This window comes from Protomyctophum bolini (genome assembly GCF_963924005.1).
Source record: "Protomyctophum bolini genome assembly, chromosome: 3".
Classification (NCBI taxonomy): Eukaryota; Metazoa; Chordata; class Actinopteri; order Myctophiformes; family Myctophidae; genus Protomyctophum; species Protomyctophum bolini.
In genome coordinates, this window is record NC_137864.1 from 43703894 (window position 1) to 43721383 (window position 17490).

The 17490-nt window shown below is 46.0% G+C and overlaps 1 protein-coding gene across 2 annotated transcripts in view; it reads right to left on the reverse strand.

The window, feature by feature from the left end:
- The window catches only part of LOC308311145 (E3 ubiquitin-protein ligase DTX4-like), a 48698-nt gene that overhangs the window by 17853 nt on the left and 13355 nt on the right, over nucleotides 1-17490 (reverse strand). For both annotated transcript variants that reach the window (XM_080757704.1, XM_080757703.1), the window contains exons 3-4: nucleotides 8055-8269; nucleotides 6824-7755 (exon numbers count right to left, since the gene is read on the reverse strand). In XM_080757704.1, coding sequence (XP_080613830.1) covers nucleotides 6824-7755; nucleotides 8055-8269 — 1147 coding nt within the window. The remainder of the gene's footprint in view (nucleotides 1-6823; nucleotides 7756-8054; nucleotides 8270-17490) is intronic.

Genomic DNA, 17490 nt, shown 5'->3' on the forward strand with positions numbered 1-17490 from the left:
AGGATAACAAAAAATAACACGCGCAAAAAGCCACCTCTTAATATGACGCAAACATTTGAAGTAATGCACATCCACTCTAGCCCAGGCGCTGCTGCAAAAATGGCAGTACAAAGAGAAAGAAATGGAGTCTGCCACAATGGTAAGGAAAAACTCAGCTCCCCTGGTTTATTAATTCAAGTTGAGTGTATTGTCTTAAGCTACATCTTGTCCTCGAGCGTCTCTGGAACTAAATCATGGAACCCGTTTCATTTACTGGTGTGATGACACACTCATTACGCATTATTATTCATGAGATGCCAGGCCTACTCAACAGGATGTCATTGATAATGCGCATAAGATTACGATCCGTCATACGGGCCGGCCGGGCGTCCAGCCAGGCGGCCTGAGACAAAGTGAGTGCCCCAGACAGCAGAGAGAGAGAGAGTGACGTGTCAGGGTTTGTGCCTCATTTCATTGTCTCGTCTACAGTAGGTCAGTGGTTCTTAAACGACTTGGATTTAAAGACCCGGAGACTGTTCAAAATGGAAACAAATTAGACCCATAAAGCTCCTCTTTGGTTCCATTTGTACGTTCAAGAGTTCCATTTGGAACCCCCTCAAGGAACCCTGAGGGTCCCCGGGGAACCACTGGTCTAGTTTATGTCATTTTATGTGTTACCTTAGTCTTAACCTCGCCTCACCAGGCTTTCCACCACCTCGGAGGAAAGCCTGGTCTCTGTTTCAAAAGTCTGTATGATCCGGTCGGGAGCTCTCCAAACCGGATCTCGTAGGCTGTAGCTTTTATTGAGAAAAATCGGTTTGAGGGAAGAGGAAGTTGCCGCCCCGTTGTTCCTGCCTGTCGACTACAAAACAATACTACAACATGACGTTGACAGGATCATATACCCTAAATTAAATGGTGCCCAGGCTACCTTAGTCTAGTTATCCTGTCTGCCCCAGCTGTAACTCGTTCGTAAATTAATGTGTGTGTCATGTGCGTTTGTTTATCAGTCTCGTTCCTCAGTCAGTCCTTGTGGGGTGATTGTCCTGTTATGTCTCATCAGTTTATTTGATTGCTAAGAAGGAATTTCAACAATATACTGTAAATAAAATAGCAATCTACGATCTCAAAACCCGCTGCATTGTGATGCATCGTGCGCTTGTAGATCGGCTATTTTCGCCATTTGTCGCACATCGAGAAGAGATATTTAAGTGGATAAAGTCGCAGTGAAATGGCATTGTCGATCATTCTATTATGAGGTCTCGCGAGTCGCAACCAATCAGAACCTTCAGGCTATGGGATGGTGCGGCCGTGTGCCACCTGCCCAAGGGAGAGAGAGAGAGACGGACAGACAGTGTGAAGGATGTTTGTATCTTGCTTCTAACTTATTTCTAACTTTTAACAGATACATCTTTCAGTGTGCCGATCGAGTTTAAAATGAGTAATACACCATCTCTGGACATCATCTTGAATGAGATTAAAAATGGAGCAGCTCTTTAGCTCTCTAATTACAAACAGGGCAAGCTTCCAGCCAAGTGGTTAGGGACGGGTGCATACCACATGGGCGCAGCGCTCTAATCAGCCAGTCCGTTCGATTCCTGGCCAACCAGAGCAATTTGCTGAATGTAATTTCCCCACCACCTCTCTGCCCACATTTCCTGTCTCACGTACGCTCCACTATCGCTGTCAAGTAAAGGCTTAATAAAACAAATCACACCCGTGTGAACTGAGTGGTGCAAATCCCCCCCCCCACCTCTCTCTCTCTCTCTCTCATTAGCAGGCAACAGTGCAGCACTATCCCTCTCTGTTTCTCGCACAACAGCGCCCCTACTGGTACCCAGTCATATACTGGTGCTCATTAACCAACAGAGACACATAGGTGAACACAGGCATAGGTGAACAAACACTGACATTGCTGTTCCTTAGATAGCATTTCTGTAGACTTAGATAGCATTTGATACAGACTTATAGCATGTTATGTAGACAGCACTATAATTGCATTGTATGTAGTCATAGCACGTCATAGTACATATGTATAGCATAGTAGTATATATGTATAGTTTATGTATAGTTTCATTATATAGATATTCCACTGTTACTTTCTTAGCTTACGCATGTTTCATGATAAATGTTTTTTATGTGATGTATTCCCATGCTTTTTTGTTCTTGCTTAATGTAAGTCGCTCTGGATTAAGAGCGTCTGCTAAATGCCTAAATTGTAAATTGTTCCTTGGAGTGGTTGCACCACTCAAAAATTGCCTCAAAAGCCTAAAATATAAATGTGCTATATATACAACAAATAAACTTGCCTTACAGTGTAAGGCTCACACGCTTGCCTATCAGTGTTCAGAACACCCCCTCTTTGGGGAGAACTGTGATCGGGGAAACAGATCGTGTGCCACTGGATGCACATGCGTTTTTCCTCCCTCTCTCTCTCTCTCTCTGGTGGCCCCTGGCGCTCCGTGACACACAGGTCCTTTTGTGTTCTCCTGCCTCTATGCCCGACGGCGGTGTGAAGCCGGCATGCACCGCTCCGTTTGCCACTTCCTTCATGCTATCTGCCGTCTAGTTCTCACACTCCCCCCGAGACACAGACAGAGAGAGAGAGAGAGAGAGAGAGAGAGAGAGAGCGCACATTCTTCACTGCAGTCCCAGTTAGCATGGTCAATATTTACTTTCTGTGTGTTTGTGTTTCCTGCCTGTTGACTGCTTTATACTAGCCTCTGTAGACATTTTTAAAGCACAGCTCAAGACCCACTTCTACACCATTGCTTTTAATTGATCTGTTATTTTTTGTTATTCATGTCCTCACTGTATTGCATTACTGCTTGTCTTTGCCTTGCTTTTCTTTTTTCCCTCCATTGCTCTGTAAAGCACTTTGAGCTGCATTTCATGTCATGAAAGGTGCAAATAAAGTTTTATTATTATTATTATTATTATTATTACTAGGAGTAGGAACCAGATCTCTTTAACCCATTTTGACCTGAGATCAGATTAAAAAAGAATCTTCTATATCCTGACAGTTTTCTGAAAAAGCTATGTTTCTATATGTCAGTCGTTCTTCGATTTTTTCAAAAATAGCAGACCTACAAGCTCGTAGCGCGCCACTCGGTGGCGCGCTATGAGCTTGTAGATCTGCTATTTTTCCAATAGCTAAAGCACAACATAATGCTAACACCAAAAGGGGTTCCCGATCAATGTGAGAGATGGAACGGTTATTCCATCACACTCCGGACATTACCGTGTAACTGTTGTAGTTCTATGTGTGTATGTTTTAACCACATGAATCCTAGGGTCCCTGTTCTGCATCTTTTTGACGAACAGAGGGAGCAGGGTTGTATATTGTGTGTAAAAAAGTATAATATACTTAACGGTAGTTCACTCAAGTGGCAAAACTGAAACACCAAACCGCGCGTGTGTGTGTGTGTGTGTGTGTGTGTGTGTGTGTGTGTGTGTGTGTGTGTGTGTGTGTGTGTGTGTGTGTGTGTGTGTGTGTGTCTCTGTGTCGCTGGCCTCGTTTCTCGCACTACGGTGTGATCAATCTTTGACTTGTTCCTTTGTGTGTGTCTATCTTTTCTTTTCTTCCATCCCTCCTCTCTGTGTGCCTGCTCTCCAACCACACCCTACCTCCCTCCCCCCGTTTGGGCTGTCTCGTCTAGTCACCGAGTCTAGGAAGCCGTCTGTGCACACAAGCACAACTATAAACACCCCCCACCCAACCCACCCACCCAGCCCTCTCTCTCTCCCCAAGAACACGCCAGGCAGTCGTTCTCCGAATCTGAAATGGCCTGTGAGAGCAACAACCCAGGAGGCATCAACAACGCTGACTGGACCCTCTCTGATATTGTCTCCCATCTACCCCCTCAGCCACCCCCCCAGTGGTCCCCGGCCGCACCCCCACCTCGCCCTGCCCTAACCTACCTGACCTGAACTAGAGCAGTACCGAATGAGTTCTGCTTACAATGCCAACCCCAAATTGAAAAAGAGTCCTAGAGGCCAGTGATTTCCCTGTTTGAAACGCATTATGCCACAGAGAGACCCATTTGGACACCCAGTTGGCTCAGTTGATTCTAGACCACAAGATAAACAGTGTTTTGACCGATACTTGCAAAATGTTATAATTTTGGTAAAAAGTTTCTATTTGAGGACATTTAACATGTTCACATATATACCGGGAGGACTTCTATCAGACATATACTGTTAAGTCTTAAGTGATGTGCTGGAATCCCAGAGGAGAGGAGAGGAGAGGAGAGGAGAGGAGAGGAGAGGAGAGGAGAGGAGAGGAGAGGAGAGGAGAGGAGAGGAGAGGAGGAGCATTGTGTTGCTAATGCAGACCAGGCTTCAATGATCTGACAAAGGTTACCGTGGAGACCAACAATGGGGGCCTCAGAAGGGGCCCCCAGACCACTCAGACGAGACTGGAAAGGAAAGGAGGGAAGGAAGGAGGCGAGAGAGAGAGAGAGAGAGGAATAGAAAAAGTGACCATACAAGATGGAGGGGGAAGGGAGAGGATGTGAGAGAGCGAACAAGAGAGAAGCAGACAAGTAGGGAGGTTGGGAAGAACGATGGAGTCAGAGAGAGTCAGAGAAATGAGAGAGACAGAGAGACAGAGAGTCAGAGAGAGACAGAACGATGGAGTCAGAGAGATGAGAGAGACAGAACGATGGAGTCAGAGAGAGTCAGAGAAATGAGAGAGACAGAGAGACAGAGTCAGAGAGAGACAGAACGATGGAGTCAGAGAGATGAGAGAGACAGAACGATGGAGTCAGAAAGTCAGAGAAATGAGAGAGACAGAGAGTCAGAACGATGGAGTCAGAGAGATGAGAGAGACAGAGAGTCAGAGAGCGTCAGAGAGACAGAGACAGAGAGATGAGAGACAGAGAGACGAGAGACAGAGAGAGAGAGAGAGAGAGACAGAGAGATGAGAGACAGAGGGAGGGAGAGGGAGGGAGAGGGAGGGGTAAAGGACATATGGGGGGAGGGTGTCACTGCTGACCTGTGGACCTCATGTCCTCACCCCCTCCGGCTGTCAGACGCTCTCTCTCTATTGTCTCTATTTCTGTTCTCTCTCTCTGTTCCGTCCTCTGCAGATGCAGGACAGTCAAAGGGACAGAGCTGACTTCTGACAACACTTTTTGCTTCTACAGGCCGTCGGCATGGAACAAGCTCCCACTGTACCTTCGTCAGGCAGCCTCTGTAGACATTTTTAAAGCTCAGCTCAAGACCCACTTCTACAACATTGCTTTTAATTGATCTTTTATTTTTTATTCATGTCCTCACTGTATTGCATTACTGCTTGTTCTTAATGTTGTTGCCTTGCTTTTCTTTTATTCTCCATTTTTCTGTAAAGCACTTTGAGCTGCATTTCATGTCATGAAAGGTGCTATACAAATAAAGTTTTATTATTAACACAGGTTGAACACTATGGTAAACACTTGCACACGCACACGCACACACACAGTCAGTATAAGGGGCATTCACATACAAATACAACACATGCAGAAACACGTGCAAATGTGAATGCAGCCAGTAGCACACGTTAACATATGCACGCTTTCACACACCCCGTTGTCCCTTCGATACCGGTGGCTGTTCCGTGTGAGTGATACCGATACAAAATGAGTTATTGCAGACAGTTATGCGCCATCTATGTAGTTTGTTCATATTCTACTTGCTGAATAACCTATCAATCCATCACCATCAGCCAGTGGAATATCACTGCCGTCACCCCGGGGGGAAAGAACCCTTTTAACCCATTCTGACCTGAGATCAGATTCATACGAGGTTTGCACCGGACACACACTGGTCTGATTAACCCCATTCTGACCTGAGATCAGATTCTAAAAATGTCAGTCGCTCTTCGATTTTTCAAAAATAGCAGACCTACAAGCTCATAGCGCGCCACTCGGTGGCGCGCTATGAGCTTGTAGATCTGCTATTTTTCAATAGCTAAAGCATAACATGATGCTAACACCAAAATGGGTGCCCGGTCAGAATGGGTTAAAATAGCAGATCTACAGCTATGTCCTCCTTTTGTGTGACATTCTACCAAAAAGTATGAAATATGGAGATATGGAGCTTTCTGCCCGGCAGCAGTGATATGGTATTATGGTGAAATCCGTCCACATACTGTAGCCACCAAAACACGCAGACCGTGTCCAAGTTTCAATGACGGCTAGTACTGGAATTCTACGAGGTATAGTTTTGACTGATCTTTTGGGTTCTCTCTTTAAGAACCCTACACCACTTGAGCGAGCCTTGGCATTACTATTCTACAGATCTACAAGCTCACAGCACGCTGCAGACAAGATATATATTCCAACGGGGGCGTGGGGTGGTAGAAATATTTAAATCATACTCGTGTGAAGTGAGGGGCGCTCTTATCATACATCACAGTACGTGCTCAGCCAATCAAATCATCACAAATGTCATTCCAGCCAATCACTTTTTGGCGTCTTTTCACTTTTCTGCCCTCACTTTTTATCCTCAATATGTGTCATTGCTCAGCCATTGAAATCATTGCTATGGGGTGCTCACTCAGCCAATCAAATCATCGCCATTGGGTGCTCAGCCATTGTGCTATGGGGTACACACAAACACACAAACACACAAAAAAAGCTGGGCATAGGAGGGGCTAGCACCCATCAAACATGGCAGAAATATTTCTGGCCCTTCTCCGTCACACTGGTCACAGAGTGTCTGTGTCCGCGTGTGCGTGTGTGTGTGCGTGTGTGTGTGCGTGCGTGTGCGCGTGTGTGTGTGTGTGTGTGTGTGTGTGTCCGCGTGTGCGTGTGTGTGTGTGCGTGTGTGCGTGTGCGTGTGTGCGTGCCTGCGTGCCACTCACCCTGAGGCGATGAGCGCTCTGGACTGGGCCATGGCGATCCTCTGCAGCGCGGGCCTGCTCAGACCCGCCAGGCTGGAGCGCTGGGGCAAGGGGGCGTGGCAGGACGCCCCCCCGGCGGCGGCGGAGGACGAGGAGGCCGACGACGGCGTGCGGTGCGGCTTCATCACCGCGGGAGACGGCGAGGGCACGGGGGAGGGGGGCGTGGTCACGCCCGCCGCCGGCGACACCAGCGTGGCCGTGGGCACCGCCGCGTCGCCGCCCGGCGGGTTGTTCTGGGCGGACGACGACGACAGCGGCGGCGGCTGCGGCGGCGGGAGGGACGGGGGCGGCGGCCTACTAGCGGAGGCCCCGCCCCCGCCGGCCAGGCCGAGGGAGGCGGTGCCCGAGGCCAGGGCGGCCAGCGACTGGGCGAACAGCTGGGCGTTCCTCCGCGGCGAGGCGCTGTTCCTGGAGATGGCCAGGCCGTGCGGCAGCGTCAGGGAGTAGTTGGCGTTGGAGTTGGAGTTGAGCTGCAGCCCGCGGCCCAGCGTGGCCGAGCGGGACGGACTCAGGGCTTTGGCGCCCTGAGCCGCCGCCGCAGAGTTCCTGGACGACCGCTGCATGGTCAGCGAGCGCCGGCCCAGAGTCTGAACGCCGCCGCCGGGTCCCGCCGCGCCGGACTTCACGCTCAGGACCAGCATGCACTGCTGGCAGGCGCAGGGCTGGCCCAGCAGGGTGGCGGGTCCCCCTCCTCCCCCTCCCCCTCCTCCTCCCCCGTTGGGGTAGACCAGGTTCCCGTTGCTCACGCTGGCCCCCGACACCCCGACCCCCAGCAGCGCTCCGGTCAGACCCCCGCCGCCTCCCTTTGGGAACGGCAGCGGTCCCGACACCAGCGGGTACGCCATGTCGGCACGCCTCTGGATCCTCCGGCACCGCTGGCTCTGCCGGTTCACCTGTGGGAACGGGAACACACACACACACACACACACATTATATCAGTGGTTCCCAAACTTCTTCATGTCAAGGACCCCCAAAATGATACTCATTAGCCTGCGGACCCCCCCCCCCATTTGAGTGTACGAATGGAACCTTCCATTTGTACACTCTCAGAGTTACAGCGAGTTACAGAACCATAAGGGTCCATTTGGTTCCAAACTATCATTTAGCTGGGGACCCCCTGGAACTCCCTCAAGGACCCCAGAACCCACTTTGAGGACCCCCGCACACGCCCACACCCCTACACAGTACACACCTGTGTCATGGTCTGGAAGTCGATGAGGTAACAGAAGCCCAGCGGAGCCAGGTCCAGACATGGCTGCTGGCGCTCGTGTGCACTCTGGATGGCGATGGCCACCTCCATGTCGTACGGCGTCCAGGAGCCAGCGTCGTTCTCCCACTCCCACTGCCAGCCTTGCCCCGGGGCCGTCACCGGGTCATAGAAACTCCTGCGAACTGGACGGATGGTCCCTGCAGGGATAAGAGTCAAGGGAGGAAACATTAATCTCTCTGAAGTTACTTTTTTTTTTTTTTTTTTTTTTGCAGCAATTTTGTCAAAGTCAGAGCACAGCAGGAAGAGCGAGAATATCTGCATATTTTGTCTGTTTATGTCCCCGTCCTCGGAAATACATTTCAGCTACTTTATTCTTCAACACGATGGTGAAAAGAGATGATGTGGTGGATTGCAAGCTTGTAGATCTGCTATTTTAATTAGCACTTAAAAAAATAGGGAGGTCAGGTTGAAAATGGTTACGTTTTATAAATATTGAATATTGTCTCTCTTTTCCTCTTTTTTTATTTTATTTGTTTTTAATTCTTCTTCTCTTTTTCCCTCTATCGGTTACTCTTCTTTCTATGGGTTGGGGGGGGGGGGGGTACTTGGGAGTAGGGTGAATACTGGTGGGTTTTATTTTTTTAATTTAAGAGAAAAATCAACAAACATGCAATGACTACCATGAAACGCACCTACTGGTAATTATATGCATGTACCATACCATGTGCCTATGTATGTATTATGCAATGTGTCACTGCAAAGATGTGGAATTAAAAAATGTAAAATACTAAATGCTTTAACCACTTCAAACTTTGACTGGGGTCACCCAGGGTTTTGTACTTGGGTCCCCTCCTTTTTCCCCCCTCTACACAAAAAGTGCACGTGCGTGCGCATGGCGTGACGTGGTACTGAAAAAGAAAATCACCATTACACCACTGTTCGTGATACTCTCTCTGCGACTCTGGTCCTCTCTCTCTCTCTCTCTCTCTCTCTCTGTGACTCTGGTCCAGCTCTCTCTCTCTCTCTGTGTCCGTCTCTCTGTCCATCTCTCAGGGGGACACAGGGACAGGAGGAGTGTCCCTGAACCAGCCAACCAGAAACTACCTCTGTCTCTCCAGGGGTAACAGCCTATTCAGTCAATGCCAGGCCGAGGTGTGCGTGTGTGTGAGCAGGCGCGCACGTGAGAGAGACAGAAACAGGGTCAGAGCGAGAGAGAGAGAGAGAGTGAGAGAGAGAGATCAGTACAAAGAAGCAGTGTTGTTGGCACGTCTAGCATGGGGACATCAAAGGGGACTCCACTCTTTGGATGCATTGGAACTGCATTTAGTTAAAACTGAGTAGACACTCAGTGAACGCATGTGTAGCCTCAAGGGGAGCGGTGTGTGTGTGTGTGTGTGTGTGTGTGTGTGTGTGTGTGTGTGTCATGTGAAACACCAGGATAAATGAATCAGTTTGTAAGAGTGTGGCTCTGACAACAGAGAGAACGGATGCGACAGACCGACAGACAGACGCAAATGGAGTAAACCAAATAAGAAAACATAAATGCAACTACCTGGCTGACACATTGGAGAGATCGAATCTAAAAACCAGAGTAACCTCTACAATGGCAGAATACCTGAGCGGTGTGACTGATCCAAACCAGTGGTGTGTTCTAGTTGTTTTTTTTAGGTCATACTATAATTACTCCCTCCCACAACCACAGCAAACACGCGTGGTCACTGAAGGAAAATAACCACACATCATAAAATGATGCATCCACACATATGTGAGAGCATGTGTACGATTATGTAAAGCAGGAAAACGATATGCACATCCCCGTTTCAGAATACGGTGCTGGATCCAAAAATATGACTAAATGATATAAACGATATAATTCTGCTCCCCGTCTTTTTTTATTTCAACCTATGAATACAACGTTTCGCCTCTCCGGGCTTTCTCAAGTGACATGGGTATGGCCTTGAAAACCTCAAAAATAGGTGGAACACAACTGGGTGTCGTCATTCAATCAATTGATAAGCCAATAGGCTGTATGTGAAGATCCACTCCAGAGCAATACAAATACATCAATTAAGGGGCCACACACTCACAAACAATAGGTTTAAAATACAATACATACACCAAAACATAATACAAATATATACAATATAATAGGAATACACAGAGATAATGATAAGCGGCGATTACAATATGCGTTGTACTGTTTCTAATGTTAATCACGCTGTTTGTAACTCAACAACGTTGGACTGGAGCAGGAGTCGTGGTCTCATCTTCAATGCAAGAGTCAGCAGTAGACTGAATCTAGACGAATTTGAATTGAATTGTATAACCTAGACACGCAGTTTGAATAGCCTACTAATGAAATAGTGTTCCTGGCGCACTTAATTAGTATTCATTGGCAAGTCCATTGTCAATTGACCGTGTGAATTGCCTCAAGAAAGACAATAGCCACACATTCCTTCACATGATTAGACACCACACAACATTACCACAAATGATGGAAATAAAGTCTATGGGGTCCACTTTCTCGCTGCCCTTGCTCATCCCCTGCTATTTGAAGATTTATCGAGGGCATTTTGTTCTTAACCCATTTTGGGGCGGGAACCCATTTTGGTGTTAGCTATTGAAAAATAGCAGATCTACAAGTTCATAGCGTGCCACCGAGTGGCGCGCTATGAGCTTGTAGGTCTGCTATTTTTGAAAAATCGACTGACATAGACATGACTGACATAGAAACATAGCTTTTTCAGAAAACTGTCAGGAGGTAGAAGACATTTTTTAGAATCTGAATGGGTTTGATATGGCGCACGAATCACGATGAGTTCCACGGTAGTAGTAGTACACACCACCGGATCCAAAACTACGGACATACTACACACAGATCCAGGACCAGTGGGCACGGGCCGGCCTTTGTGACCGAGAGACGCCGCTGCGCCTCGACAGGCAGATCTGGCTGCCAGCAGAAGGACAGACCGTGCTCTGCATAGTGCATACTGTACAGATTACACAAACAACAAGATTACAAACACCAGAAACCATGACTGATGACACCATATCTTCCATACCGGCTGCTGCTGGGTGAAGTACAACAATGTACAACAGCAGCAGCGAGATGGGCGAGCCGACAAGAACAGGGACATCTAATCTAACACATTCTGACCTTAGATCAGATTCAAAAAAATTCTTCTACATCCAGTTTTCTGAAAAAGCTGTGTTTCTATGTCGATTTTTCAGCTTTCCTCAGTCTAATCAATGCATAGTGTTTCCTCAAATACAGCGAAGTGTAAAACATTGTTGTGGGTAAACACTGCAGTGACCTGCAAATGTTAACTCATAAGCCTCTAAATGTAGAGGAGACAATTTAGACAAAGGGACAGATGACTGACAACTCTGCTGACATGAGGACAGGCGTTACCGTCTCTTTGTTCAGTTAAGTCCAAACCACACCAATGGGTCACTATGCAACTCCTTGCGAGCAGACGCATATTAAAGACACCTGTAGTTGCAAGCCAACATTGAATTGAATCACTTGGGTCGACTTGCACCACCATGCGTCGTCGTCATCTTGAAAAGAACACATTATTTTGGGCATGTGAATGGGAAAAGGTCTTACATTAATACATTAATTCAGAAATAGCGAAGCTACTCCATTTTCAGAAAGTAGACCTAAAAATGTTAACTAATTTTGAAAATAAATAACTATAGCAGAAGTATATAGCAGATGTACAAGATGAACAAGTCGGCATACAAAGTATATAGTGGCTATAATGGGGATGAACACAGAAAGGAGGAGTCATATACAGTACATACAGTACAGTCAGGCTGACACAACAGGAATCTCCATTAGTGAAGAATGGGGGGGGGGGGGGGGGGTTATCTGTCCAGAACAAACACTGAAAGTCTCCTATGTGGAGATCAAAGCGTATCCATGTCCTGCGGTGGTCCATCTACAGACCGCCATTGAATCGCGGTCTAATCACAGGGGCTGGCCTCTATAAAACCTCACTGTCTTTTGTCTCTGTAGTGTGTGTGTGTGTGTGTGTGTGTGTGTGTGTGTGTGTGTGTGTGTGTGTGTGTGTGTGTGTGTGTGTGTGTGTGTGTGTGTGTGTGTGTGTGCGCTTGTGTGTATTCCTCAGGGCCCCGGGGGGCTTTCATCTGTGATATAACACTGAATAATTGCCTGGGGACTTCCCTCCTTTTAGCTAGTGACTATACAGGGGATTCTGAGCATTGTTTATGTATGTTATGTATGAGGGGAACAAGACAACACATACTGACAGGTTACACGTGAATATACTAGAAAACAACGTACTCTTCCGAGCACAGGTCTCCGCCAGGCCAGGTAAAGTCAATCTATGGTAGTCAATTTCTACAAATGTTTTCTTGAAAAAGAAATCCATGTTTCTATGTCAGTCGTTCTCAAACGTTTTCATGTCAAGGACCACCAACAATGTACCGGTATGTAATAAAATTGCCCCCCCACCCCCATCTCAAAATACGTTGTTCCAGGGACCCCCAGAAGCAAAGATTTGAGTTAAAAACTCACTCTGAAAGTATATATATTCAAAGATTCACGATTGTTCAAAAATAGCAGACCTACATGCTCGTATGTAGGTATGTATAGTTGTATACTATGAGCTTGTATTGTAGATCTGCTATTTTTCAATAGCTAAAGTATAACAGTGCTTAAAACACCAAAAGGGATTCCCGCACAAAATGGGTTAAAGTATACCTTTATCCAGGTTGCTATCTGGATCAGCTAGCTGCTCTATACTTACAACAGCAGTTTACCGCTAAATAACACCGTAAATCCGCCATTACCACCCTAGAAGGCGTTTGTGCGCCACAAGGGGTGCACGCACCACAGTTTGGGAACCCGACAGAGTCACAAACACGGTGAATCATCATGGCATTGTGACTCGTCAGTGTGTCTTGTTACTCTGTTCATGACCGTTGTTGAGCGACAGGCATGCAAAAAAACACCACAAGACAAGCAGAACATATTCCAGCCTAAATGAAAATCCAAATCTAGTCCGTTTACTCTTTACATTGTTTTAGAGTCATTATAATGGCAGGCTGAGCATTCCTTCAGCAGACAATAAACCTAATACAGGTTTTTTGGGACCCGGGATTGGCTATAGGTTATTTGTGTGGGTGAAACACTGGCTCCATATGGAGCTCTGGTCTGACTCACGTGTTACAGAAACTGATCCGGTGTCGACGCCGATCTGTGCAGACATCCTGGCATGTCCATATTTGGAATCCAGGCACTCGCACACAAACTGCCACCACAGGCCAAATCCTAAAATCGGTGATTTGTGAAACGGCATGAACGAAGAACAGTTCTCGACTCAATTCAAATAATCGTCGACTTTGATAATGAACGAGTTAGGACAATAATATGTAGAATTATTGTATTGTGGTATAGCAAATATACAGCCAATTTGCAGATTGATGCTAATGTTGGCCCTGACAAAAAAATAAGTTATTTTAAAAGAAAATGTCAGAATGTTAACCTTTGCTTTTATTAAATAACTGAGATCAGGGCTTCTGGGAAATGTAACATTGATTCTATTGCTAGTTTGACCACTTTAAGATTCCTTAATCTTGAAATAACACTTCGCTTTATCGACAGAGAACTTTCATCCATGACACCCAACAGAACCTGTGCTATGAGCAAGGGGCTTGTCTCACTGCTCCGGTCCTCTGTAACCAGAGAAACGTAACTGACAATATTGATCTGAATAAAGTTACGCCTACTGAAAAAAGAATTGCACAAATGTTGCTGGCTTGGTGCAGTATAGATTTGTAAGAGATTTGGATCGTGCCAACTTAATTAGCTCATAAATAAGTCAAATGTTGGCACTGCTGCTGCTGTTTTTATATCAGTGAGCGCAGTGCTATTGTCCTTGCAAAATAGGCAACATGTTGTACTGCAATATTATATTAGGCTCATATTTCCAGTTTAACCGAGACTAGGTTGGGTTCACCTTTCGCGGCACTTCTGTTCTAAGTGATAGTTCCCTGCAGCCATTCTCCTTTTCATCTATTGACGAAGACTGAGCCGTTGTGAATGTAAAATTAAAGATTCAATATTGAGCAACTGCATGGCCTATTTCTCACCTCAAATGTTTATCAGGAACTGTATTGTGGGACTGCACAGGTGAAATAGATAGTTTCCAGACAAGTCACCATTGTTATTTAGCAGTGTGCTATGCAGAGGGCTGGACATTATCGTTAATATGATGATAAGCTACATAGAGGGAGTACAATCTGTAGCAGACAAATAGGTACCCGTTAGCACTAGGGCTGGGCAATGAACTGAAAATATATTGAAACCGAGATTCAATCACAACCATAATCTTGAGGGTCCATGTAGGCTGTTGTAGGGTATTGTTTCCCAAAGACTGGTCACGGGAGATTTCTATTGGGTCTCCAAGATGTATTTTTTGCATATTTAAAAAGCAACCGGCCCATATTTAAAATGCCACCGGCCCATACATCCACCATCTGAATATCCTCTGCTAAGCAAAGCAAGCATTTAGCTGCTTATGTCTTTTACAACCACATACAAGTGTGAATTAGGACTTTCTGTGCTTACGCAAGTAAAGACGATATTGGGAATTGGGTCATCTGGCTTTTCATAAAAATAAATTAAAAAAAAGGGTCCCCTGAAAAAAGTGTGGGAACCACAGATGTAGGGTAATCGAATATTTGAGAAGCAGATGATTTTTCACGAATTATATATCAACGAATCAACACGAAAAGATTGTAAAATATGACTCATAATTGATTAAATCGATTAGTCTGATTAACCAATGGAAATATTGATTAACGTTAACCATTTGAAATAACCGTGATATTGATTTGAAGTCGTATTACCCAGCCCTATATCGCCACACACCCATATATTACCAAAAGCAAAGGTTAAGTGTAAAAGCACCATTAGAAAGTGTGTGTGTGTGTGTGTGTGTGTGTGTGTGTGTGTGTGTGTGTGTGTGTGTGTGTGTGTGTGTGTGTGTGTGTGTGTGCGTGCGTGCTAAGGCCAAGGCTCAGTGCACCTATGCCATTAATGAATGACTAGTTATTATATGAATGGAGCTGCTCTCTGCTCTGACAGCTATAGGTGTGTGTGTGTGTGTGTGTGTGTGTGCCATTTAACAACTTTCAACCGACTTTTCAGCATTGTGCCATTGTTTTGTAGGTCAAAAATAGTGCATGTATGCAAAAATAGCAGATCTAAAAATAGCAGCACTAATTAGCAGGAAAAAGCTGCAAGCTCACAGTGCATCGTGAATCTGTGACTCGTGAGCTTGTAGATCTTTTGTTTTTCCATGATGCGACACCATTCCATTGTACATCAAATATGTTTTGTGCCTATATCCTCAGAAAATGAACATGCGTGTGTGCTTTACATTTACATGTGTGTCGACAAACACAGGGCAATGTATTCAAAAGTGAGTAAGCCTTAACCCATTTTTGGCGGTAAGCCCTTTTGGTGTTGGCATTATGTTATGCTTTAGCTATAGATTTAAAAAAAATAGCAGATCTACAAGCTCATAGCGCGCCACCGAGTGGCGCGCTACAAGCTTGTAGGTCTGCTATTTCTTTTTTAATCGAAGAACGACTGACATAGAAACATAGCTTTTTCAGAAAACTGTCAGGAGGTAGAAGAAATGTTTAGAATCTGATCTCAGGTCAAAATGTATTAAAAAGTGAGTAAGCCTTAATACTAACTTATTCACCAACACTCTCTCTCTGTCTGTCTCTCTCTCTCCCTCTTTCAGCTGAATCAACAGATGGCTGCTACCATTTTCACATGTCACTCACAGTTGCAACACATTCGTGCATGGGAGAGTAGAGTAGCATATATGCGGGGCTGTGTTTGACTCAGGATTCCTGCACTTTACAGTGTGTGTGTGTGTGTGTGTGTGTGCGTGTGTGCCCTCCAGGGACAGTAATGAGTGTCTGTATGGGCATTATCTATGCATACGTGTGCATGTTTCTGTTCAAGATTATGCCTACATGTGTATCTGTACACTCTGCGTGTGTGTGTGTGTGTGTGTGTGTGTGTGTGTGTGTGTGTGTGTGTGTGAGAGACCTGAGGACAAAGACTGTGCTAAGGCACGTTTAAAGACACTGCCCATCTGCTCTGCATTGTTCTCCCCTTAACCCCTCCGTATACACCCACGCACACGCACCCACGCACACACACACACACACACACACACACAGCGTGCCAATACATGTCCATATGCCGACCAGCAGGCCCGTGCACATTTATCATTCCGCTTGTCTTTTCCTCCTCTCTCTTTCTCAATCACTCTGATCCATCTTTAGAACGAACACACACACACACACACACACACTTAACTGCTCCCCTCAGCATTGTACGACTTGTACGTGTAAATCTGTGTCAGTATTCCGCTAGCTGAGAATTACTGAGGATAGCTACGGAGACAAAAAGGTCTTTCACGAATAAGACCCGATACCTGAAATACCCGGGGGTCATACCCGGGGGTCCATTCACAAGAAGTGACTCCGGGTCGGAACCGTTAGTCTCGGGTCTCCGACAGTGAAATTGACGGGTACAATAAAACCCGAATGGACCCGGCGATTGGCGGCCACAGCTGTTAATCACCTCTGCCTGCGTGACTTGCGTCACGTGACTTTAGTAAGGAGGAAGTACAGTCAACAACAACAACAGAAGAAAATCCCATCTAAAGAAAAATGTATTTGTATTTATGAAGCATTGACTGGGATTATACGGACATGGGGTGCCAGCGGCAGCAACCAGGGAGGCTATGTTTACAGAATTAAGAAACACGAGTCTGATTTAATGCTGGACAAGCAACTTTGCATTCGGGCATATCAGGGCCTCGGGTTCTATATGGGTCGGGTCCGATATCTCTCCGTACTGCTTGGGTCGGGACCTCAGATTTCTATTCTAATAATAGGTTGGGGCCATCTGGCTCTGGGGAGAAATGCACAGGTCAATTTGGACCATAGCCCGGGTCCATTTGGTTCCGGGTATGGGTCGGTCATATCGGACCCGTGAAGACCTCTAACGGAGACCCAAACTGTGGTGCGTGCACCCCTTGTGGTGTGCGGGCCTTCTAGGGGGTGCGCAACATGAAAAGGCTAATGGTGGTTATTATATTACCTTTACCGATTACCGACCTTTATATTATTAAAAAGGTTTGTAAACCGCTGACGTATACTATACACCAGACTATAGGTAAGGCTTTTAAAGCTGCAGAACGTACAATATACAAACATGTACACGTGAATTATTTTCATACGGACACCACTTGTATTCTAAACAAACCGACACTGTGTTAGTCTTGAGGATTTGTGGGGACAGCATGGCACGTAAAAAAATAATAATCACACCCGTGTGAAGTGAGTGGTGCAACTACGT